Genomic DNA, 26,837 nt, shown 5'->3' on the forward strand with positions numbered 1-26,837 from the left:
ATTTCTTAACCCGCTAGGATAGAAAACGCAAGCAAATGGAAGTCTTCATCTTTTCAAAATGGCAGTCAACGTCTAGGTGAAGGCAGACCTTTGGTGATCTGGCCTCAGGAGAGAAATACGTGTCCTTCCAGAGACTTTGACTTCCAGAGGTCACTCTGCCTCACTCCAGAAGGGATATGTGCCTGGGACCTCTCCTACTTCATCACCAGGATCCAAACTCCAGAACCAGGCTGAAACTAGAGTCAGAGTCTCCACATGAATGAGGGATGGAAGGACAAGTCCAATCTCATTTCACAGATGAGGGCACTAAGGGTGAGAGAGACTGAGTCCCCATCATGAGTCAGCTTCCAAGACAGAAACCCAACTCTGGCCTCTGACATCTACACCAAGGCTCTTCCTTCCAGGAAAAATGGTTGCTGGAGAGATTGCCTCTAACTGTCCCATTTCCCCCCTAACTCTCCTAAAACCCTGAAGTCATTGGAAGTCTCTTACCCAAAGGACTTGAGCAAAACTTTAAAGTCTGCGTGCCCTTCACCATGGGAAGAGGAAGGCATGATGACTACAAGCATTGCCTTAGTGGGCAGGAAACCATGGCTGGTGCCCTGCTCTGGCTGAAAAGAACCATCCTTCCAGAAGGCATTGCCTCCCATCTTCAGGATAGTTGAATGAAAGCAAAGAGCAGAAATTATAGACCGTGGGCTCAGAGAGGAGGCTGTTTACTCCCACCACTGGCCACGGACGGCTCCAGGGGCTCAGAGCTGGTGACCACGTTGTGTGGCTCCGAAGTGGGAGGTGCAGCCAGGTCAGAACACGTAATAATGAGCATAATAGCACCGAGTTTCTGCTTGTCGGCAATTAAAGTGCTGCAGGATAGGAATGGGCCTGTTCTTCCTTAATGAGGAAGGCTGCAGGGTAACCAGCGCCGAGCAATTTGGAGAAATCACCGTGGGGCCCCAGCCTGCTTAAGAGCAGGAGATTAATAAACTAAAATCACTGTCTCTATGGTTACCAGAAATTTACAGAAACTTCTCCCATTCTATTTCCAGCTCTCCTTCTCTTTCGCTAAAGAGGGGTGGGGGAAGGGGAGGACTTGAACCTTTTCCCAAATCTGCCTCGTTCTTACGATTTTAATAAAACCACCAGGTTAACAGATTGGTGTGGAAGGCATTCATTCTTGTATATAATGGAATAAATGTTTATTGAGCTTCTTCCATGGGGTACTACTGTAAGCAGGGTGTGGATGAAACACCTATCTTTACCGCACTTAGACTTTGACAGGGGAAAGAGCAAACTGGAAGCAAAAAAAACAAAAAACAAAACAAAACAAAAAAAACAATCTCATACTGAGTACTGAGATAAAAGTAACACTGGGTAGGAGGACAGGATGATGCCTTGGCAGGTGTTCCAGAAGGAGTGGTCAGGGAAGGGCTCTGGGGGGAGGATTTAGTCAGAAACTTAAATAGCATGAAAAAACGAGCCGTGCAAAGGCCCGGTGGGGCTGAGGGAACAGCACTGTGATGAGAGAGGAAACAACAGGGGAAATTGGCTCATGTAAGTGCAGTGAAGGGGTGAAGGGGATGGGGAGGAGAAAGACTGGAAGGATTCTTTAAGCTCATCAGACCGTTTCCAAAATTTTTTGTTGTTGTCCTGAGTGTGATTTTTATAAGAGCCATGAGAAAGTTTGTAGTTAGCAGTCAATTCCTCTGACTAGTGCTTACTTACGTCTATCAAGACCAGCAGCTGGCCTTTCCTTAGGCATGAAAACTGAGAGAAGCATTCACATAAAACCTGCTCCCTAATTGCATTTTAAAAATAATACTATATATGGTCAAACTGCTTTTTATTTTATTTTGATAAAGTATAGTGAACAGCTCCCAATAAGGTCAGTACAGGGGTACATGTTCGCTGTCCTTCCCACTAACCACACCAACAGGGAAGATGGTGCCCCGGGTCTGGAAGCATTTCTTCACGGTTCTTTGGGTCCTCAGAGCCCCGCTAACTAGAGCTCCAGATTGTTGGTGGGTGTTTTCCAGAGCTGGGGGTTAACTGTCTTCCTGTACTTCCCTCTCTCCCTTCCTTCTTCTGAACATGACCACTCTTCCCCCCTATCTCAAGGAGACCAAATTTAATCTCTCCCAGTATCATCATGCCCACCCCAATGGTTTGAACCCGCAGGGTCTGGGAGGCGACTCCTGATGGTCTTTCCCTAAGCAGAATGGAAATCTTATATTTGTTTTATAAGCTAAACTCCGCTGATCACCATTTTTGCGTGAAAGACTCTTTCAAACCAAGGTTTTTATATGCAACCGCTTTGGAACATAACAGATCACCTAGAGTTGTGTATGGCATTGGTATGTGTTTGTGTCTGTCTCCCTCTATTATAATGCAGTGCGCCGAGAGCAGGGGCTTTATTTTGCTACTGTGCTCTTGCCCTTAAACCAGAGTCTGGCACACAGTAGGTTGTTGGAATGAAAAGAGGCTCACAGGGCTATTGATCTTATGGAAGGCCTAAATTTCATATGCATGTCACTGACCCCAGCATGTTCCTTTTTTTCTGCAAACCTCCTCCCTGTGTTGGAGAGTCAGGGCCTCTCTCCACTACCTCCTCCCCTGAATTTATGGCCCCAGTTCTTCACGTTCGTCTCGGGCGCCTCTCTGATTCTTGGTACTGTAATTAGGTGATCCCTCCGAGCCAAATGTCCTGACCTCCTTAACTCCTTCTTTCCTTCCTTCCTTCCCTCCCGTTCTCTCCTGGCAGCTGCTCAGGGTCCTCCCCGCAATAACTGTGCCACCCTGGCCTCTCTCTCCCCACACGGTGAGGCGCCCTTTGGTTATGGGAACCTACCCTCTATATGGGTGTGGCCGAGCAGAGGCGAAAGGGTGGGACAAGAGCTCCGCCTCAACTTGCCTGTGACCCTGGGGGGGACCCCTGTGCCTCTCTCCAAGTCACATCACAGAATAAGGGAGACAGAAGAAATGACCACTCAGTTGTCTTTTCTTTAGAAAATTATATAAAATTTGGGCTCTTCTGTCTCTCACAGGGTGAAAACAAGACCCTTCATTATAAGACAAGTTTTGCACACCGGTCCTCCCTCCCACGCAGCATCCGGTCACCACCAAGTGCCACTACACACGTCCCCTTACTGTCCTCAGGATGACACAAGGTCACCACATGTCCCAGTTTACCCACGACTTTCCTGGTTTCAGCACTGAAAGTCCCAAGTGAAGCAGGACAGTCGGTCCCCTTATAAGTAGATCACAACGTCCCCAGCCTTGTTGAGGGGAGGGACAGAGCTTGCTCCGGGCTGCACACCCGTGTCCAGCACAGTGGCTGGCCAATAGCAGGGACTCGGTCAGTCCCTGCTGAATACATTGGTTCTACCTTCTGCTGAATACATCAGTACTACGGAAGCAGAACTTGCAGTGCAGGAGAAAGGAGGCAAAAAGAAGGGGGAGGACAGTCTGTCAGGCAAGATGTCCACATACGTACTAGTCACACTCACCATCGTCACTGCTGAACACGGAACTCAGGGCAGGAGCCTGCCTGCCACAGGGCAGCTCAAGGCTTTCAAAGGGAAAACACATTCAAGAAGCCCCTTGGAAAAGAATTGTTCCAGACCTCCCCCCGCCCCCGGAACTTCTGCTCCAGAGGCCAGCCAATTGCTTTGCTCATCAACCCCCTACTGCAGCCCCCCCTCCCCACCCCGAGAGCTTTGCCTCTGCATTCACACCCCTGAGATGTCCTCCCCCAGCACTTCTATCCTCCAGGGTCCAGGGTCTGGCCCCCACACCCTCTGCTCCCTGCTCCCCACCTGCTCTGGGGGTCTGCCTCTCTGCTCCCTGTTCCCTGCTCACCTCCCTAGGAAGGCCCGGAGGACGTGAGGGTCACACAGACCTAACTGGTCTTCCCCTACTGATGCTTCTGGGGAAAGCCTGACTGTACAGGACCAGTTCCTTACTCATTTTGCGAAGAGGCATATTCTCCTATAAAATTAAGCCATAAAAGTTCCCTTTTTACTTTTATTCTTGTTCAAAGTCGAGCCATTTTCCACTAGAGACAAAAACAAGGCATTTCTGAGAGGGGAGTACTACGGCTGTCTAATAAGCTGGAATTGATGGTCATGATAAACTCAGCTTTATCGATCTCTCACATAGAAGGTGATGTGGGATGGGAGCCACTATGCAGAGAGCTCCCCAAGATGGTTTTGATCTGCTTATAAAGCATATTTATATCAAGAGCTTCAGTGCCACCGTTGCCTGTGAGAGGCAGGGAAGCAGTGGCCAAGTAAGCGAGGCCAACCCCGGTTCCTGGAGGCCGGGTACCACCCTGGGCAGCGGCCAGAAGCCTCTGTGTGGCATTGGCGGATTCTCGCCTCCCTATGTCCGTGGCAAGTCTACAAGCTCCCAGTCTGTCAGGGTGATAACTCATGAGGAGGCTGCTTGACCGGGGGTGGGAGGAGTGGGTAGACCTCTTCCAGGATGAAGATCGAAGTCGAATGTGAACTGAGGCTTCCTGCTAGTGCAGGGATCACCAGATCCAACTATGCCAGGGTGCTTGGAACCAAGACAGCACCTTCCTGGACCAAGCAGCAGCACAGCAGAAAGGTGACACTCTGAGATCCCCTGACTGTCCCCAGCCCCTCTTTCTTCCCAGCCTTCTCCCCGGAGGCCCTCCCCTGCAGTGGTGGTCAGCACATAAGGGTTCAGAGACACCATTAACTACCTAGAACATAAAGCCTGGGACAGAGCCTGGTCCCAGGGTCAGCACTGCCCTCTTGGTCCTTCAAGATGTGAGTGTCCTCACCCTAGCCTTCCTCCTCCTACCTGTACCCACAGGACATGCTTGCTCCTCCTCTGACCTCACTTGGGTGCACTGCTGGCTTCTTCTAGAACTTTCCAGGTGAAACAGGCTCCCAGGCTTGCCTGCATTCAGTCTGCTGGACTTAATGAAACCCATGGATGAGGGCAACGAGGAGCTTTTCATTGAGCATGAGGATAGTTAAGATTTTCACTCCCTCTGGCTGGCACCTCTACTCCCATGATGTCTACAGCTAAAGGACTGTGTGGTGCCTGCTACCCCTACTGTCCACAGACCCCGTACAGAATATGGAGAAATTATAATAGTAAGAATTTCCAGTTTCTGAGTGCTCACGATTTGCCATATACCATGCTAAGAGATGTAAGGATATTTTTACTTCTCCCCACCTTTTATTCCTTCCTCCCATCCTGTATGGCAAACACCATTATCCCTGTTATACAGATGAGGAAAACAGGGCTAAGACAGTAAGGTATTTGCCAGAGCGTAAATCTGGGCTCATCTGTCTCCAAAGCCTGTACTCAGAGTCCCTGCTAAACTAGGTCTGTATCTTCCTTCCCACTCTCACCCAGAGATGCGTCTGGCAAAACAATGGTGTTGTGACAAGCCAGAGACGTGGTGGGGCTGGGGGGGGGGGGGGTAAAAGAGATGTCACTCTGGGCTGCTGACTCTGATGAAAGGTGGAGAGGATGCCGTGTGCCCGATGTGTGCAAGGATGATAAAGTACTGTTGGGCACCCAAAGCCTGAAGCTCCTCCTGGTGCACTGTCCTCACTGGGATAAACAATCCCTGTGACTCCTTGTGTAAAGGGGTCTGAGTCTTCTGTCCCATGGCCTCATCATTTGCCCACCACTGGGGGACCAGAGACTGATTCCTGAGCTCCATGTAGCTACCAACAGCATGGCCATCGGCATACAGGGCAGCCTGGCCCACGAGCTGTGTGTGGCCAGATCTGGCAATCATGAAGGAGGACCAGCGACACGGCCCAGGCCTCTCTTGTGGGAAGGTTGAACGTGAGATGATACCCCAGAAGGTAGGAAAGGAGTCTGGGGCAGTAGCAATGATGGGGTTGGAACAGGACAGGTCAGGGAGCTGGAGATACAGAGGGTCATCATTAGAGACAGCGCTCGAACACGTGAGTCAGGAGGATGCCCCCCGCGTCCCCCCTCGTGGCTTCCGGTTGTGTGATGACGTGACCCAGCGTGAGCATCGGCCCACAAAGAACCCCACCGGTCTGTGGTTGCTGAATGAGCTCAGCTCCTTGCTCCAAGAGAACACACATGAGCCCCAGGAAGGAGCGGCCCACTGTGATTCCTGGGCTGGAACGGAATCCCTCCCACGGCCTCCTCTGGCTCACTTGCACGTCACTTTCATGCCGTCGCAACATGTTTTTATGTGATTATTGAACAAACACCAGCATCTCTGCTAGCCTCTAAACTACACGAGGTCAAGACCACATCTGATTTACTCACCGGGTATCGCGAGTACCTTGTGCCGCACTCAGCACAGAGTAGAAACTCAGAAGCCCTGGATGTCTGGCTGAATGAACAAATGAATCAGTACTTGAATGGCGAACAGGAGAACTAATTCAGGCCCATGAAAGGCCTGTGGGTGGGAATTTCAGCGTGACCCGGCAGAGCAGCCATCCCTGAGCCGATCAGTAACTCCCTGACAGAACCCTGGATGACTTCTTCACACAAAAAGAGCTGCCGTAAAAATCATTACAAACTTGGTGCCTGAGAACAACAGAAATGCATTATTTTACGAGGAAGGTACAAAGAGACTCGGTAATATGCAGGAGGTCAAGCAGTTTGTAAATGAGAGCCCGGGCCTCGCAACCCAAGTTTTAAACATGGCTCTGCAATCTATAGCAGAAGCTTCATCGGTTTGCCATGTTATCCGGTTTCTCTTATCCTCCCACACGCCAGCACGGTACATGGAGCCAGGCTGGGGATATCCAGAGGCTTCGGGGACCTGGCAAGATGCCACATCTGGCTCAGCTGTGGAAGAGATGGCGGACGTCTAAGAACTGGGAGCTTTAACTGTCTGCAAGGCGAGGGAAACAGGCCCGTCTGATCAGAAACCACAGATAGGTAAACTACTCAGTAGATGTGATCATCAAAGTGTCCGGCTTTCATCCAGAGGGAGAGCTTCTACAAACATCTTTCAGGTGATTATACCAATTTAGAGGAAAGGATCTGCTATATCAAATGTCGATTGTAAGTAGGACAAGAGGGAAAAGAGTAATTTGAAATGTAAACACCCGAGAGGAAGCAGGGAAACCATTTGTTCCTAAAACATCTTACTAGAAATCCAGGGGAAATGGAATCCCTGGGGCGACATGGACAGCGGCCCGGGGAACAAGCCACGTCAGGGACTGAGTGTCTCTGTGTGGTGAGTTTGTGGGTGAGCAGATCAGGCCCGTGGTAAGGAGAAACTGCAGTGTGGGGAGGTGGGCCCCAGGTCAGAAAAAAGAGGATGGGGCATCTTTGCTCTCCATCAGACCTGGCTCCGGCCTCCTCCCCAGAACTCTGGGGCTGGAGCGAAATCCCTCTATTTGACCCACCTGGCCCACCTCTCCCCTAGTGCCAGTGCCGATGGCCTGTCCCTTATGGCTTCTTGTCCACACAGCTGTCTGCTGGGTACTTAAAGTCATGGTCATGTCCCCCCCAAGCCCTCCCTGTTACAGATCCAGGACCCAGATGACACATATAACAAAAAGTTAAATAGCAGTTACTCTGTGTCAGGCAGTGTTCTAAATATTACCATCGCTACTTTGTACATAGGAAAATCAAGGCATAGAGAGGCTGGGGAACGAGCTGGAGCTGAACCAGCTTGCACCAGTACTCCATAATGTAAGCAGAAACTGCATCTGTTTGTCATGTTCCCCACTTTCTCTCTTGGCTCCTTCTCCTCTGTACATACTCATTTCCCTCTATCCCTTGAAATCCAATTCTGCATTTGCCATCTGAGTGGCAAAATAGACAAAACTATCACCTCCCCCTGTAAAGACATTATATTTCTATTAATACAACTCTAGATTATATTATCTTTAAGAACAGCCCACATGATCCTCTTGGCCCATAACAAGCTTCACATTAAGAACTGTTTTCAGAACTGTTTTCCCTCAAGGGATTTAGGAAAGGAGGGTGACCCCACCCCCAACTGTATGTGGTTAACATTTTCAGTGCTATAGCAGAATCACTACGAAGGTTTTCCCCCCTTTGTTTGGAGGATACTGTCATGGAGGACACATCTACAGATCTCTGGGTCACCTCCATAGGGCCACGATCCCAAACCAGAAAAGGTCATCCGAGCTGGAGAGGGCAAGGGTGATAAGGCAGTGTCCTAAAGACACAAGACCCAGCTCAACATACTTGCTCTGCCACATACCACCTGTGGGAACTTGAGTAAATTTCTCAACTTGACAAATTCTCAGTATTCTTTTATAGGAAACGGGAATAATAATAACGACCTCCAAGAGACGGGAGGATGAAGTGAAATTAGAAAATACACATTAAGCAGTCAGCCCAGCATGGGGCACACAGTAAGTGAGGCAGTGGTGGGTCTTAGTCAAAATCATTAGCCCCTGGGTAGCAACTCTCACATGGTCCAGCGATCAGGATCCCAGCTGCTCCCCCTAGAACCATCTCCTTTGTCCCCCGGGGCCAGCACGTAATTTTGGGGGCCCAGGGCAAAGGGAAAAGATGGTGGTATTCACAGATTATTCTGAGTTTTAGCCCAGTGACGACAGAGCTTTGAAACCAAGCATAGGGCCTCTCCAGCCTCCCCAGGATCCTGTAAGACAGGCTGCACACTTGCGTGAGTTTCCTAACACTAATACTGCTGCTGCAAGAAAGCACTACACACCTGGTGGCTTAGAACCACACACATTTATTATCCTGCCGTTCTGGGGGTCCGAAGTCTGACACGGGCCTCACATGGCAAAAATCACAGTGTTGGCAGCACTGCGTTCCTTTCTGGAGGCTCACGGTGATCATCGGTATTCCTGCGTTTTCCCAGTATCTAAAGCTTGCCCACATGCCTTGGTTTACAGCTCTTTCCTGTCTTCAAGGCCAACAATAGTTGGTGGAGGGCTGATCCCTCTGCCCTCCCGCTGGCCTGACTCTTCTGCCTCTCTCTTCCACTTGTCAGTGCCCTGTGATTACACGAGGCCCATCCCAATAATCCAGGATAATCTCTTTATTTTAAAAGCAGCTGACGAAGGACCTTAATTCCATCTGCAACCTTGATTCTCCTTTGCTATGTACTAGACCATAGTCATAGGTTCCAGGGATTAGAACATGTGTGCCCTTGGGAGACAGTTACTCTGTCTACTCTATATAGCCAGCCAGACCTGCCGGCCCACCAAGTCCAGAGATTTCTGCTATGTGTCTAGAGTCTGTACCCCAAGGACCCTACAGCCCTCCAATCCATTCAGGCAAACCTGTGGCCACACCCCAGTGGTGGCAGCAAATACCCAGTCACCTTGGATGGACTCTAACCTGCTCCTAGGGGGCCAGAACCCCTGGCTCCAGGCTGCATTCTTTCTCTGCTCTAATCCCATTCCAGATCTTTCTGCTTGGATATTCACACAGGACCTCTCTGGTTCAGGAGTAGGGCTGGGGTGTGTGTGTGTTTGTGTATGCGTACATGCACACACCCATCCCAGTTGCTCCATCCTGGGGCTGCAGAAAATCGTCTAACCCCCACCCTTAGTCCTCCCCCCATGCCTTGGTCTCAAGCTTGAGCCCCCCAGTCCCTAGTCAAGCCAAAAGCCAGTCCACCCTACCCCCTGTGGGGGAGGGACAAGGACCTCTGGGGACACTGGAAAGGAAGAGGACATGATCACTGACAGACTCAGGAGATTGAGGGTCTCCCGGTGAGAGGCAGGAATAGAACCTGCCAAGGCTCTGCCCTGAACTACCTTGGAGGGAGGCCTTAGAGTTGCCATGGCAACTTAAAGCCTTGAAGCTTACCACCTGGAGCTCCCTTTCTCCTACCCACACCCAAATGCCCACTAGCTCAGGCACTTGTCCCTTATACTTTCTGCAGCTCCTGTTCAGGAATACCACTGCCCAAAGGAAAAAATGAGGCATGCACCTGTTGTTGTGAAACCATGGGCTCCCATATGCCACCTGCTCGACCTGCTGCCGCTGGCTGGGGGCCTGCCTGTACCTTCCTGCCCTGAGCTGGTGAATGGCTTCAAATGCCCATGATCCTCCTGCCCCACAATCACAACTCATCTTCTCAGTGGTCCCCCAAAGATGCTGCCTCCATCCTCTCTTTCCATGCTACCCGTAGAGACCGTCCTGATCGCTTTCTTCCTTATGATTTAAAAAAAAAAAAAAAAAGCTTCATCTGCATGCAGTAAAAATCCACAGATCTTAAGTGAATTTGATGAGTTTTGACAAATGTAATCCACACCCCAATAATACTTGCTTTTCCCCTCTTCTCTTTTCAGCCCTGGTGGGTTATTTGGGAGCCTACAGACAAGGAGGAAGAGGATGGGTCCTCCGTGTGCTCAAGCGCACTGGGAGAGCCACAGGAACGTTCGGAATTTGCATCTGGGGGTGGGAGAGACGGGGCCTACTCCAGCCAGCCTGACATGCAGCTTCTCTCTCCCTCAGTCCTGAGGCCTGGGTGTCTTGGCAATATAGAAAGCAAGAAGGCAAATCTCTGCCCATATCTGGCAAAGACCTCTCCTGGGGTGACAACCAGGGGGATCACCAGAGGAAGACACCACTGTCCATTCTCCCCTGAGTCTTTTCACCTGGGTGATGCTTGTTAAAACAATGAAGGGAGAATGAATGGCATTTTGATTTCCCTCAAAGCCAGCTGTCCTGGAGCCTTGAGGAAATCTGTCCTTTTCTCTGCACAGACTTAAGAATCCAGAAGAGGCTAATAAAACTGACACGTTTCTGGTTCCTCTGTCCTCCCTTCCCCAGGGAAGGGCCATCATAACTAGTAAAAGGAGGCTCCTTGCAGATGTCTCTCCAGATCCGTCCTCCCTGTTATGGAGGGCACAGAAGAACAGGGCTTCCATGAGCCATCCAAGTCCAGCCCTGACTTACTCCAAACCTACAAGAATGGATCTTCTGCAAGGAATCCAGGAGATGGTCTGCAAGCTTTCGGACCCCCTGCCTTGCGTCTCCCATCACCTTCCATATGGATTCCTGCTATGGTGTAAACCCCTCGAGGTTTCTCTGTCTGGTGCTTTACTGGGTGCCTGGCATACACTTGGAGCTCAATACATGTTTGTGGGATGAATAAATTAATAAATCCTAGCAAGCAGCTGGGTGGACTTTTCTGCTTCTGGTGACGTCTCCTGCTGTGTATAAGGCCCTGGGTGTAGAAAGGTCCCTTTAGCCAGATGATGAAAGTGGGTCAGATTGCCTCTTTCGGCACCAAGAAAGGAGACAAAATAAGGGGCCAGCCAGAGATGATGGAAGAGAGGGTGGAGCGGGATTTGGAACACCCATTTCCCAGTCCAGGAATGAAGCCAAGCATAACGTCAGGGTTAGCACTTGGAAGAGCAAACCCAAGAATACAAAGAGCAAAGTGCAAAATCCAAGGACACCTCCGGGAGAAGAAGTCCTCAAGGACACTGAGAATGAAGCAGGATCCACTTGACCGGACTCTTCTGGAGACTGTCCTCAGCACAGTGCTTCGTCTCCAGATGCTAGCCACCCCCACCCATCCTGCCTCATATCCTAATGTTACCTGCAGCAAAGACATCATCCTCAGCCTTGATAATGGGCTTTATGTTCGCCACAACAGTTTTTCCAGCACTCAGAGACTTTCCCAACTTAGACGCACCAATCGGCCCGTGCTACATACTGATAAAGCAGTTCCCATCCCCATTAGAGTGCCACCAATGGACACTCCAAGGCAGTAAGCATGGTGGCAGTTACAAACACGAATTCTATTTCCAGACTACCTGGGCTCAAACCCCGGCCCTGCCTCTAGCAGTCTTGCGCAGAGGTTATAGTCTCTCCATGCCTCAGTTTCCTCTTTGGTAAAATGGGAACAAATAATAATACTGTCAGATAATACGAAATATATATATTGGTCCCTGCCTCTGGTTTCTGCTAATAGTTGGTCTTTGGTCTTTGATCCCAGTTCCTGATACAGAGATCCTAAAACCCTTGTCATTTCCTGAGTGACAGTAGTGTCTGACACAGAGCTCCGAAGTCCCTTGGAATTTCCTGGGTGATGGGAGTATCTTTGGATCTAATGAGGTGATTCTCAATGGGCCCTGAATGAATGCCGGTCACCAGAAAGACCCAGCTATGATTCAAAGTCTGGAACTTTCAGCCTCACCTCCGACACAAATCTCTGGACAGAGGAAAGGGGCTGGAAAGTGAGTTAATAATCCATCGTGCCTACATGATGAAGCCTCCATGCAGATCCTCAAAGCATTGGGTTTAGAGAGTTTCCAGATTGCTTCCAGGAAGATCCTATACCCCCAGTACATGGGGAGAGAAGCTCCTGTGCCGGGGACCCTCCCAGGCCTCATATATATCTCCTCATCAGACTGCTCATCTGTGTCCTGTATTATGTCCTTTGGAATCCACTACTAAGTATAAGCATTTCCTTCAGTTCTGTGCCACTGCTAGCAAATGACTGAACTCCAGGACAGGTGGTGGGGACCTCCCTTTAGAGCCGGACAGAAGCACAGGTGACAACTGAGACTAGTGACCGGTCTCTGGAGAGGGGACAGTGTCGTGGGACTGAGCCCATAGCTGGTGGGACTGACACTAACTGCTGGTAGGTAGTGCTAGAACCAAATTGAATTGTAGGGCCCCCAGCTAAGGTCACAGACGTGGCTGGTATGAAAAGCCCCAGAGAGCTGGGCTCAGAGGGACTGTAAGTAGGACAGTCAAGAACAGTGTGTGATTCCCAGACGAGTCCCTATTCCAGAAGGTTACTGCAAGGCGTCAAATAGTTAACAGAAATCAAGTGCCAAATGTGTCCCAGCAAACATGGCTCAGGCTACAGAAATGTTTGCCAGTGTAATTTGGAATGGGATGATAGTAAAGACTTTGAAAAAATGTTTCCAAAATGAGTGAAACAGGATAAGCTAGGAAGCAATGACCTTGTTATAACACAGGAATGTTTTTAGTGAAATTAACAGACAAAGAGAGGCCCTGTTTCAGCTAAGCACACCCTCGTTTTTGAGTGGTTCACCAACAGCTCTCTGATCTTGGGTGTGTGTCTGGCACGGGATCTGAAGTAGAACTGGATAGAGCTTTCCAAGTCCATGTGCAAAGAGAAACTGCATCCTTAACGCCCCTGCAGAGAACATGGGTGGAGGCTCACAGGGAGGGCTCAGCTCTGCCTTCTATCAGAGATGCCATTTTTCCTTCTATGAAAAGTCACCTTGCTCCACGGCGGTGCGGGGGGCAGGAAGCTCTATAAACTGCAGCTCTGTGTGGAGGGAAGTTCTCTCTGTTACGATTATTGCTCAGAATTCTGCCCACCTGGAGTCCTTTAGAGATCCTTTGTCCGCAAACTCAGGAAGCCCAGTTTTGGACCCTCTACCCGCCGCCGGAAATGTGCTACCTCCGGAGAGTGCTTGCAAGGGAGGCCTGCCCTTCTGAGAAAGGCCACGTGGCCTCAGTCCCCTCCACCCTTCACCCTCCTGTTTCTCTCCCAGGGAAGTAAGGAGGAACAATGACAGGGCACATCTCTCAATGAAGAGTTAAGGGGCTCTGGCGTCGGTTGGCTCTGCGGACAGCTGCGGGCCACCCTCAAAGGCCAGGATTTGACATCTGGACACATGGGGTCGGGTCTCAGCTTAGCTACATATCCAGCTGTGTGAGCTCAGACACAGCACTTGTTCCTCAGTTTCCCTAACTCTGAATGGGAAGACTGTGCCAGCCCCTTCCCCACCTCTGCTGCCGGTGGGTGTGGTCCAGGTGGGAAGGGCATTCTCAGAGCATCAAGCCCTGTGTAAATACCAGTCATTGCTATAGTCATGTTGCGTCTGTAAGATCCACCATTTCCAGAGCTTCCTTCTTAGTTCCCCTTTAATTTGGAACAAACCTGCATAGAACGAGGCCTGAGCTTGACGTGAGAGCTGGTTGCAAAGTCTGCAGCTCCTGTGCCAGCCAAGATCAAGGCCAAGGCCCCTGAGAGAGCCCTGGGGTCCCAACTCCTCTGATGATCCTTTTTCTGGAGCCTGTAGGTTCTGCCCATATCAGACCTGGATCTCTGCAGCCCCAGGCATGGTCTCTGCAGCACTCCCAGGGGGCTGAGAGCCTGGGGCACTGAGATAAAGTCACCCTCGGGATACGCCCAGAAGCCAATTCCATCCCAACACCTGTGTACTGCCATCATGGTCCATGCTACCACTACCTCTCACCGGGAGAGACAGAAGCCTCCTATCTGGTCTCCCTGCCCTCCTAGGCCCTTTCACTCTGTTCTCAACACAGGAGCCACAGGGACCTTTGAAAATGCCAAGCACTTCCCTTAGTTTCCCATCTCATAGAGTATATGCACACCCTGTGCAGCAGCCTATAAAGCCCTTTGCCTGCGATTCTCAACCTGGGCTGCTCCCTGGAATCACCTGAGAGCCCTAAACAATACAGATACAGAGGGCCAGCTCTAGAAACTCCTACCTAATTGGTCTAGGGTGTGGCCTTGGCATCATGATTATTCTAAAGTTCCCTAGGAGTTCAATGTGCAGCCAAGTTTGAGAACCACTGCCCTACTTGACCTGCTTCCTGTGGCCCCTCTGACTTCATCTCCAACTACCACCCCTTCTTGCTTGCTCCGTTCCAGCTGCATGGGCCTCCTTTTTCAAACGTGCCATGCACACTTCTACCTCAGGACCTTTGTACTTGCTGGGCCCTCCACCTAGAAAATTTCCCCCCAGGTGTCCATGTGGCTCGCTTTCTCATCTCTTCGGGATGTTTGCTCAAATGTCACCTTCTTAGTGAGGGCATTTCTGACCACCCCACTAAAAATTCAACCCCTCCTCCTATCCCAGGAAGTCCCTACTTCACTCTCCAACTTTCTATTTCTTTTTTTTTTTTTTTTTTTTTTTTTTTTTTTTATTTTTTTATTATTTTTTATTTTTTATGAACATATATTTTTTATATACATATATTTTTATCCCCAGGTCTGTGAATCACCAGGTTTACACACTTCACAGCACTCACCAAATCACATACCCTCCCCAATGTCCATAATCCCACCCCCTTCTCCCCAACCCCCTCCCCCCGGCAACCCTCAGTTTGTTTTGTGAGATTAAGAGTCACTTATGGTTTGTCTCCCTCCCAATCCCATCTTGTTTCATTTATTCTTCTACCCACTTAAGCCTCCATGTTGCATCACCACTTCCTCATATCAGGGAGATCATATGATAGTTGTCTTTCTCTGCTTGACTTATTTCGCTAAGCATGATACGCTCTAGTTCCATCCATGTTGTTGCAAATGGCAAGATTTCATTTCTTTTGATGGCTGCATAGTATTCCATTGTGTATATATACCACATCTTCTTGATCCATTCATCTGTTGATGGACATCTAGGTTCTTTCCATAGTTTGGCTATTGTGGACATTGCTGCTATAAACATTCGGGTGCATGTGTCCCTTTGGATCACTACATTTGTATCTTTAGGGTAAATACCCAATAGTGCAATTGCTGGGTCATAGGGCAGTTCTATTTTCAACATTTTGAGGAACCTCCATGCTGTTTTCCAGAGTGGCTGCACCAGCTTGCATTCCCACCAACAGTGTAGGAGGGTTCCCCTTTCTCCGCATCCTCGCCAGCATCTGTCATTTCCTGACTTGTTGATTTTAGCCATTCTGACTGGTGTGAGGTGATATCTCATTGTGGTTTTGATTTGTATTTCCCTGATGCCAAGTGATATGGAGCACTTTTTCATGTGTCTGTTGGCCATCTGGATGTCTTCTTTGCAGAAATGTCTGTTCATGTCTTCTGCCCATTTCTTGATTGGATTATTTGTTCTTTGGGTGTTGAGTTTGCTAAGTTCTTTATAGATTCTGGACACTAGTCCTTTATCTGATATGTCGTTTGCAAATATCTTCTCCCATTCTGTCAGTTGTCTTTTGATTTTGTTAACTGTTTCCTTTGCTGTGCAAAAGCTTTTGATCTTGATGAAATCCCAGTAGTTCATTTTTTCCCTTGCTTCCCTTGCCTTTTGCGTTGTTCCTAGGAAGATGTTGCTGCGGCAGAGGTCGAAGAGGTTGCTGCCCGTGTTCTCCTCAAGGATTTTGATGGATTCCTTTCGTACATTGAGGTCCTTCATCCATTTTGAGTCTATTTTTGTGTGTGGTGTAAGGAAATGGTCCAATTTCATTTTTCTGCATGTGGCTGTCCAATTTTCCCAGCACCATTTATTGAAAAGGCTGTCTTTTTTCCATTGGACATTCTTTCCTGCTTTGTCGAAGATTAGTTGACCATAGAGTTGAGGGTCTATTTCTGGGCTCTCTATTCTGTTCCATTGATCTATGTGTCTGTTTTTGTGCCAGTACCATGCTGTCTTGATGATGACAGCTTTGTAATAAAGCTTGAAGTCCGGAATTGTGATGCCACCAACGTTGGCTTTCTTTTTCAATATCCCTTTGGCTATTCGAGGTCTTTTCTGGTTCCATATAAATTTTAGAATTATTTGTTCCATTTCTTTGAAAAAGATGGATGGTACTTTGATAGGAATTGCATTAAATGTGTAGATTGCTTTAGGTAGCATAGACATTTTCACAATATTTATTCTTCCAATCCAGGAGCATGGAACATTTTTCCATTTCTTTGTGTCTTCCTCAATTTCTTTCATGAGTACTTTATAGTTTTCTGAGTATAGATTCTGTGTCTCTTTGGTTAGGTTTATTCCTAGGTATCTTATGGTTTTGGATGCAATTGTAAATGGGATTGACTCCTTAATATCTCTTTCTTCTGTCTTGCTGTTGGTGTAGAGAAATGCAACTGATTTCTGTGCATTGATTTTATATCCTGACACTTTACTGAATTCCTGTATAAGTTCTAGCAGTTTTGGAGTGGAGTCTTTTGGGTTTTCCACATATAGTATTATATCATCTGCGAAGAGTGATAATTTGACTTCTTCTTTGCTGATTTGGATGCCTTTAATTTCCTTTTGTTGTCTGATTGCTGAGGCTAGGACCTCTAGTACGATGTTGAATAGCAGTGGTGATAATGGACATCCCTGCCGTGTTCCTGACCTTAGCGGAAAAGCTTTCAGTTTTTCTCCATTGAGAATGATATTTGCGGTGGGTTTTTCATAGATGGCTTTGATGATATTGAGGTATGTGCCCTCTATCCCTACACTTTGAAGAGTTTTGATCAGGAAGGGATGCTGTACTTTGTCAAATGCTTTTTCAGCATCTATTGAGAGAATCATATGGTTCTTGTTCTTTCTTTTATTGATGTGTTGTATCACATTGACTGATTTGCGGATGTTGAACCAACCTTGCAGCCCTGGAATAAATCCCACTTGGTCGTGGTGAATAATCTTTTTAATGTACTGTTGAATCCTATTGGCTAGTATTTTGTTGAGTATTTTCGCATCTGTGTTCATCAAGGATATCGGTCTATAGCTCTCTTTTTTGGTGGGATCCTTGTCTGGTTTTGGGATCAAGGTGATGCTGGCCTCATCAAATGAGTTTGGAAGTTTTCCTTCCATTTCTATTTTTTGGAACAGTTTCAGGAGAATAGGAATTAGTTCTTCTTTAAATGTTTGGTAGAATTCCCCCGGGAAGCCGTCTGGCCCTGGGCTTTTGTTTGTTTGGAGATTTTTAATGACTGTTTCAATCTCCTTACTGGTTATGGGTCTGTTCAGGCTTTCTATTTCTTCCTGGTTCAGTTGTGGTAGTTTATATGTTTCTAGGAATGCATCCATTTCTTCCAGATTGTCAAATTTATTGCCGTAGAGTTGCTCATAGTATGTTCTTATAATAGTTTGTATTTCTTTGGTGTTAGTTGTGATCTCTCCTCTTTCATTCATGATTTTATTTATTTGGGTCCTTTCTCTTTTCTTTTTGATAAGTCGGGCCAGGGGTTTATCAATTTTATTAATTCTTTCAAAGAACCAGCTCCTAGTTTCGTTGATTTGTTCTATTGTTTTTTTGGTTTCTATTTCATTGATTTCTGCTCTGATCTTTATGATTTCTCTTCTCCTGGTGGGCTTAGGGTTTCTTTCTTGTTCTTTCTCCAGCTCCTTTAGGTGTAGGGTTAGGTTGTGTACCTGAGACCTTTCTTGTTTCTTGAGAAAGGCTTGTACCGCTATATATTTTCCTCTCAGGACTGCCTTTGTTGTGTCCCACAGATTTTGAACCGTTGTATTTTCATTATCATTTGTTTCCATGATTTTTTTCAATTCTTCTTTAATTTCCCGGTTGACCCATTCATTCTTTAGAAGGATACTGTTTAGTCTCCATGTATTTGGGTTCTTTCCAAACTTCATAGCATCTGCTACCATGTAACAGGCTACATATTTTACTTCTCTGTTTTCTTTATTATGTGTCCCGGCCTATCTAGAATGTAAGCTCTGTGAGGGCAAGGATTCCCATCTGTTTTGTTCACTGCTCTTTCCCTGCGCCTCGACTTTGCTGGCATATATAATTATCAGTAAATATCCTTTAAATGAATATATACTCTTCTAGCCCTTGTATGTCCTCAGCTGCCCTTTTGTCCCTAGAGCCCAGCCAAGTTCTCCTTGGGCCAGGAAAAACCATTCTCAATGACATAGTATACAGCATGAGCTCAGTAAGTATCTATGGGACTGAACTGAACTTTTCTCCCTAAAACAACAGAGCCTCCAAACCCAGCAGCAAGATCTTTCCTGAAAAAGATCTTTATATCTGTCTTCTAGATATAAGCTCACTGTAGTTTGCAGCTTTAAGAAAAATTTAAAAATAAGGAGAAAGAGGGGGAAAGAAGGTTTGGGGGGGAGCTCACAAAAGTTAATGAGATTTTCTCAGCTATGGTACGTGCCCACACTTTTAATAATTAGGAGTAATAAAAATTCTAAGTGAACCTTAAAGGAACATCTTCTGTAACAAAGAGAAAAGTCAAGACAGACTTCTGTGTCGGGTATAATGACTTGTTAGCCCTGGAAGATGGATATACTTTAAATACTAATTTATAGAAAAAAAAATAATTGTTCATAAAAATGCAACTAATTGGGTTAAAAAGACTTATTAACAGGAACACCAGATGACTCTAGAGCCCGTAAGGAATAAATTACATTATTAATCCTCAACGTCTCTCATGGAAAAAGCCTTCCCCCTGCTTAGCAGATGGAGAAACTGAGGCTCTGTGAGGAGGAGGAGAGTGACTTGCCCCATGAAGGCTGAGGGCACAGACCCTGGCTGACGCAGGAGAGGGACCCAGGAGTCTGAATGCCTTGTTCTGACCCTGTTCCTGGCACCATGGTGACCCCCATCTCCCCACAGGCAGGTCGACATGGGCCCAAGCCACTGACTCTGCTCACCCACTGGGTCTGAGGTCAGGCAGGGGCCGGTCGAGGGGCAGGCGGTCACTGAGGTAGGCATTATAGCCGTAGTACTGGAACTGCTTCAGGGCCACACGCCGGCCTTCAGGGCTGAGCTCCTGGCCCCAGTGTGCAAACAGAGAGGAGTCTGTGAAAGGCTCAGCTTCTGCCTCCTCAGGCTTGGCGGGAGCCTCTGGAGAAAGAAGGGACAAGGAGACAGTGGGTCAGAGTGCACCCCTGCAAATGCCATGACAACCCCTCCCCCTCCCTTACCATCACCTTGGGTAAAACAATCTTATCCCCGTATTTGGGGGCTTTGGGGAAGATAATCCATAATCTTCATGCTTCCTCAAACTCATTTATCCATCCATCCATCCATCCATCCATCCCACAACCATTAGGCACATGGGATATAGAAGTACATCCTACAGGGTCTACCGAGAGGTTGACGGATATGATGCCCATGCTCCATGGCTTCAAGTCAGAACGCCCTCCTTTCCTCACCAGAGATGCTAGCCCTAGCCCTCAAATGGGCTTCCATTTCTCTTTGCCAAGATCGCACCCCCACTCCCTGCCAGTCCGGAGCCTGCTCTATATCCAGGTCCCCTCACCGGACTTCTTGCCCGCCCACCTTCCTCTCCATTGTCTGGTCTGCTGTGAGTGGCCTGGCCCAGCCAAGTGCCATTCATCTGGCTCCAAGGACCCCCAACCAGACTGCCTTCTGAGGCTTCCAGGCTGTGCCTACCAGAACAAGGAATCAGTGGTACAGAGTCACCCACGCACTCTGGACATTGTTCTCTGGACCCCTGGTAGATCTGTAGGTAGGGACAGCCCCAAACCAGGTCATGAGCTCATGGTTTCCCTGGAGTTTTCTAAGAAAATGAAGGGGACATTATTACCCATAAGAGCGGAAGCTTTGGATTCCACACAGACATGGATTCAAATAAATCCCTGCTCCACCATTCACTGGCTATAGTGCCACAAGCAAACACTCAACCTCTCTGCATCTTGCTTCCCATTTGGAGTGCAGGTATGCTAATACCAACCCTGCCGCCCCCCACCTCCCAGAATCTGAGAGGATCACATAAATAATGTACATACAGCACTTGGGCCAGCATAAGACTCAGAAAGCTACACAATACATGGTACCTGGCATAGCGCCTAGCCAGGGGAGCCTGGCCAGTCATTTGAGTCTCTCTTTTATGGGGGCAGCAGGCAGGTCTTGCCAGGACATAGGCTGATGGGCCAGAACTTTGGAATTCTTTCTGAGAGACAGGTAGTCAAGGTCAGAAATCAGAGAAATAGGAGAGAGATGCCAAGGCCACTAGATGGTACCCTTCAAGCTCATAACATGATGTAAGTGAGAGATGGTGCTAGAAGCCTGGAATGAACCAGAGACCAGAAGAAGCAGAAGCAGGTTAGGGACAGAAGACACAGGCTTGGAACACTGCCAATGTCCCCTCAGTTGTCCATAAGAAGCCTGTGGGTATATGACACACATCTATGCCAGGAGTCCGGCAAGGACCCAAGGTTCCCGGGTCTCCCAGGTTGGGGAGCTCAGTGCTGCAGACAGCTCTTACTCCCCTCTTCCTCATGGGGGACTCTTGTGAGAACCAATCTGAGAGAGGGGAAGAGGACTTCCAACACCCAGGATCCTCCCACTGTGGAAGGGATGCCCTGGGGGATGAAGCCTCTTTCAGTGCAGGTGCACGAAGGCTGTCATTGAGAGAAGGGGACTTTTGTGACTCCCCACAAATTAGAAAGTCCTTGATTTTGAGGCAGAGCAAGTACGCTGATGGCAGAGACTTTAGTGAGAGAGATGCCCAAAGATGTGTCATCGGGGCTGGAACACCCATGCGGGGGGTAAACCTGTGGAGGCACCTCACCTCTCCTGACCTGACTCACTCATAAGGAAGCAAAGCAGGGGACAGTCAGTCCAGGGAGGCCTGTCTCCCAAGGCAGCAGTCCTGACCAACTACACCACACTGGGTCCATGTGGCAATGGGCTGGGACACCCATGAGTTCACAGATAGACATGGCAGACCGATTTTCCTTAAAGGGATGGAAGGAACTCAGCTATACAACAGATGAGGACTGAATAAGGAGTAAAATGCAAACCACGTAGCATTTCTATGACCAAACAAGAAATGTGGTGGTCACCTAAGGTTCCATCCCAGAACCCGGGGCACACTTGTTGCCGCCTCCGAGGCATGTGTGAAGGGAGGCCCAGGGCTCAGGTGATCGTAAAGGCCCTTGCTATCTCTCAGATGTATGAGGTGTTCATTTGGAATGCTGGGGGTGGTAAAAATCTAAATCAGTGAGCCAACGGAATCATATACTATTTAAAAGAAATGGAGTTTTACTGCTCTCACATACCTACCTAAATGGATATTACCAAGTCAAATGAGATCAGTTAATGAAAAAATTATGATTCACAATTAGACCTGTGTTGCATAAAAATGTATTATAAACATATTCAAGTCCGGGGTTCTACCATATGCTCCCTTCGTTTTGCTCAGCATAGGGATAAACCACAACAAACCAGAAATCCATGGGTCTTGAATGAGAAATCAGGGGCAAGGCAATGCAAGAAGTCCTCTCTGTTGAATTCCTGCCCAGAGCCAAGCACCGTGCTGGCCCGATGTCTTTACTTAAAGTTATCTCTGTCTTGCTCACAGGTGTGGACTCCATGAGGGGAGGTTGACTTCTGTCTCATTCCCTGCTGTGCCCCCAGCCCAGGACACATCTCTTGTGAGGGCCTCCATAAATGATTTCATTTAATTAATTCATTCATTTTTGGAAGCAGAGAAAGTTTCATTATCACAAGGACAGCCCATTGGGAACATTGGCTCTCATTCCCAAAGCTGCATTGCCCGCTGAAGCTGAGGGAAAGCTTATGTATGTTTGGGGAAAGAGGGGAATATGTTGGGGGGTGTGTGTGAAGAAACCTCGAGAAGGCAGGTCTTCAAACCTCTGGAGCTCTGCATTTTTCTGGAAAATGAAGCACCTGGAATGCTCATGTATATCAGTTAATTTGAAGACAAATGTGTCTCTCAACTCCCCATTAGGATTCTATGATCACTGGGTAAACAGGGAGTAGGGGTAAAAAACAAAGTTAATGATTGATCGAGCATGAGGTTCAGGGATGCACAAAATATCATTAGTAGGGAATAAAACGCGACCTGGGGCTAAGGTAGTAAAGCGACTAATACATATAGTTCTGCTCTTGCTCTCGAAACAAGTCCAGGAACCACACGTCTGGCCTCAGTTTTTAGAATTGTGAGGTCTATTTTCCACATGTTTAGGTCTGCTCAGCTTCCTCTTGTTCATTTTCCATAAACCATTTTAAATAAGTTAGTTGAGAAGCACCCTGTTGTGGTTAGTTATTAGGCATGAAGAAACCAAACGAAAAGGTTAAAGGACCAAGCCGAGGTCACCCAGTTTGTCAGGGGGCATTGGCAAAAGGGCTGACTTCCTCTCAGCTTTACATTTTTCCCTCCATACCACAAATGGCAAACGCTAGTCTGAGGGCCAAATCTGGCCCACCATGTTATTTTATAAATAAGGCTTTACTGGAAAACTGCCTCAATCATGGGCTTACGTATCATCTACAGCTGCTTTAGACCTCCAAGGGCCGAGTCAAGTATGTGCAACAGAGCCCACGTGGCCTGAAAAATCGAAAATACTTAACCATCTGGTCCTTTACGAAAACGCACGATGACCCCCTGCTCTACCTTACTTGTGACATCCGAAGGACTGGTTAAGAGGACTGGTTATCCGAATCTGGGTTTTACACTCCAGATCTACCATTTGCTGGTTTAGTCTAGCTTACCGGCACCTATTTCCCCAGCCAGAAAATGTGGTCAATAATATTAGTACCTTTCTCATAGAGCATGTGTACATATTTGATAAGATGTTCCACGTACGGAACTTAGCACAGGGCCTGGCACGTCGTGAATGCTCCTGAGGAACCCACAGCCCCACCAGAGTGCCCTTCTCCCAACACCTCTTGAGTTCAGATGGGGAAGATAAATGGTCCTGTCCTGAGGTCCCCAGCTCTGAAAGATGTTGCTGTCTATCTCCCAGAGGAAGGGTTTCCACATCCACTGACAAGTGGCCTACCCTTAGCTGGGCCTTGACCCAACAACTCCCTTCTCTCTCTAGTAAGAAAGCAGCCCGACATGGTCATCAGCAAAGGAGGCTCGTCTTTGACATGATGGTGTGACAGGCAAACAGGCTCCAGGGAAATGCCAAGGCCGGGGGTCCAGGGGCAATTGCCAGGGTCCAGGGGCATCTGGACACATCTGGTGACGGACCAGACAAGGACTGTCTGTCACCCAGGGAGGAGGCACTTGTCAGGAGCAGACTTGGGCTCTACTGAAGTATAGCATTTCCTACTGGGGTCCAGACCTATCTGGGCACACCTGACCAACCGAGGGGCACTCAGAAGAAGTGTATCTCCAGACGGCTGAGAGTTGCCCAAGGACAGCTCACTCGTGGCTGAGATTAAGCAGGGCACAGTGAACACAGCCTGGACCACAGCCAGAGTTGAGAGGTGCTGAATACAACCCAGATCCTCTAACCCCTGTCCGTTTCTCACCCAGCCTGGGTGCTCGTCTGGGTCCCAGGGAGAACAGGCCAGGAGCGAGCACTGAAAGGCCCTTCCTTCCACTAGACAGACACACAGCCCCTGTGTAATGCTTAGTCAGGGAGGCATTCCCCCAAATTCCCTCGCTATGAGCTCTGTGGCATGGGGAGGCGGGAGCCCTGTGGGACATGGCAGCGGGGGGACACTGCCATGCTATGCCCCTCTCTGCACCGTACCTCCAACAGCTGTCTCCTCAGCATGAAAGACCGAGGTCCTTCACTTAGTCCCTGACACAGAGAAGGCCTTACAAGGCTCCTGGTGATCAAGACCCTGAGAGCTCACCCCCTCCCCCTGCCCCCTTGTCTTCTCTACTCCAACCACACTGGCCCCTCACCAGACTCACCACATACCTCAGGGCCTTTGCTCTTGTGCTTCTGTCTACACCCCGTGGCTAGCTCCCCTCACTTCCTTTACCTCTTTCCTCAGAAGTCATTTTCTCAGTAAAGCCTTTTCTAAACATTCGATCTCCGAGTTCCCTCTGCACCCACTGAAGTCCTTTTTCTATTTGTCTTGCTTGTTGTCTTTCCTGACTCAAACGTGAGCTCCGTGAAGTCAGGGATTTGCTCTGTTCTCTGAGGAACCTCCAGTGCTTAGAACAGTGCCCATTCTGGCAGGTGCTTAATGAGCATCAGGAAGATGAATGGAGTAGCAGCAGCAAGACGGAAGAGGAGTCAGTGAGCCCCCGATCCGTTAGGGATTCCCCACGTCCTCAGAGGGAGCTGAAAGGGGCTTAGAGTCCTGTGTCGGCAAGCAGGAACATGAAGCCCGGAAAGGGCGGGCAAAGTCCAGCTGTGGGCAGTTAATTTCCTACCTAGGTCACTTACACACAGCCTTTTGAGATGATCGGTATGCTCTTAGAAGCTTCTTGGGGAGTCCCATGGAATGTGGTCATTGGTAGCCAACCCCTGCCCCTCTCTCAGGACTCTTTGGCAAATCTCTTACATCAAAGAATTACCTGGAATCTCGCCCAAGCATCCAGATCAGGACAGTGCACGGAGGAACCACCCCAAAAAGCAAGGAGAGAAGAGAGAAAAAGAAGGAGGGAGGAAAGGCTGTGTGTTTCTTGCCTCTTCCTCTTTCTATGCTCCCCTGGAAGAACTCAGAATTAGGAAGACCACAGGAAGGCTCCAAAGTCCCAGAAACCCAGGTGCAGGGCACAGAGAAGTTGTAAGACCCAGAGTCTTCAGAAAACTAACCTAAGATGTCTTCAGGGAGTATCTGACTCAAACCACAGAGTCTCAGAGAGACTGAGAGTAAGGTCAGGTGTTCCCATTTTTCCCCAAAGTTCCTGCAGACGCGTGGCTGCCAGCCTTCCTCCTGAGCTCTCCTCCACCCCCCACACCACAGCTCAGTCTCTAAGGTGCTTGCTAGAGAAATCCCTGTCAACCAACTCAAGGGGAGGATTCCCCTGAAGGGTCACTAATCACTCCACCTTTTGAAGAGAAAAGGCACATTCAATGGGTCCGTGCAAAGCATGACACTTCTGATGCTGAGAAGAGAGGTTGACTTCTTCCTCCTCTTTGACATCTCTCGGAGGAACCTGCCCTTTGCTTTGTGGGCACCCCCTGCCCTCTGGCCCAGAAACAACCATTTCTGCTCATTCCTAGAATGCCCTTCTCGGCCAGCATCTGGAAACTGCTGCTCGGTGGCTTTAACCCGAGGGGCTCCCCATGGCGGCACCTCCTCCACTGCTGGGTTTTGGGAGTCACTGTCAAAAGGAGTTAACTCTTCTTATCAGACAATCAACCAATACGCAAGCAAGTTTACTGTGTGTCGGGCCTATTGCTGGTCACTGGAAATATAAAAAGCACTCAGACTCCTTGCCCGTCCTCAAGCAGCATCCAGCCTAGCGGAAAAGCCGGTTGTACAAAGAACGTGATCAATGTTTGGATCCAGCATGGATAACATGCCACTTGGTTTCCTGGAGAGGGAAGACGTGCATGCAGGGAAGGCTTCCCGGAGGAGAGGATGCTCAAGCTAGATATGAAGAGTAAGTGAGAGTCCCAGGCTCACTCTGGAGAAGGACACCCCTAGGGCCAGACCACCGGGAGCAAAGATGCAGAAGCAGGGGGGGCTCCAGGCGTCTGCACAGACGGCTCTTCACAGCTAAAACCAGAGAAGCACGAGAGCTGCTGGGGCCTCGGGAGGCCGGGGAGGGCAGGATGTCTGGCGGATCCGTAATACAAACTGCAAGTCTGAACGGCCAGGATTGGCCATATCATTTAGAAATAGCTTCTGAAATGATAAGCACGTAGACAGATAGTAATGCCAAAGCCCAACACGTTAACCATCACCCAAGGACTGTCTCGAGTGGCAAGATGCATTATTTGAGGTCCAGTGAGGAGGGAAACTGCAGGCCGATCTTGCGTGTCCACTGCCATCCCTCTGCCCCCTTGAGCTGATCCCGTATGCCCTGTAGCCCCGTTCCATCATACGGCCCCCGCCAGGAGGGGAGGCCAGGCCGGCACCATGGCCTATGATGATCACAGGCCATCACTGTGGTCTATCTTTCCTATCACAGAGAAGAGGAAACTGCAGACCTATCCCAAGCCTCTCTCCATGTTGTGAGTCAAGACACACTGGCTTGAAGACTAGAAACTTCAGGCCCCGGGAGACTTCTCAGCCGGTCTGCACTGGTTCGCTGCAACGTCCAACTACGGGAATACTTCCTCAGCGATGGTAGGCAGCTGCCGCCTAGAGCCCCTGCGGGTGGTCTTGCCACCCCGGCTGCTCTGGCTCTCTTCTTGGAGGACTCCAGGTTTTCCCACCAGCCAGCAGCGATGAGGTGCACACCTGGCCTGGCCAGCAGACCCAGGGCCTTGCCCCACACTGCAGCAAGCATGCATGCCCGTGCCTCGCCAATTAAGGGTATTTTGAGTATCACCTGCTCTGAAGCC

General features: G+C 48.8%; 1 protein-coding gene across 3 annotated transcripts in view; it reads right to left on the reverse strand.

Moving 5' to 3' along the window:
- Positions 1–26,837, reverse strand: part of GALNT18 (polypeptide N-acetylgalactosaminyltransferase 18) — a 353,102-nt gene that overhangs the window by 163,091 nt on the left and 163,174 nt on the right. For all 3 annotated transcript variants that reach the window (XM_059136267.1, XM_059136258.1, XM_059136271.1), the window contains exon 2: positions 19,293–19,485. In XM_059136267.1, coding sequence (XP_058992250.1) covers positions 19,293–19,485 — 193 coding nt within the window. The remainder of the gene's footprint in view (positions 1–19,292; positions 19,486–26,837) is intronic.

The sequence above is a fragment of the Mustela lutreola genome, chromosome 1 (assembly GCF_030435805.1).
Source record: "Mustela lutreola isolate mMusLut2 chromosome 1, mMusLut2.pri, whole genome shotgun sequence".
Classification (NCBI taxonomy): domain Eukaryota; kingdom Metazoa; phylum Chordata; class Mammalia; order Carnivora; family Mustelidae; genus Mustela; species Mustela lutreola.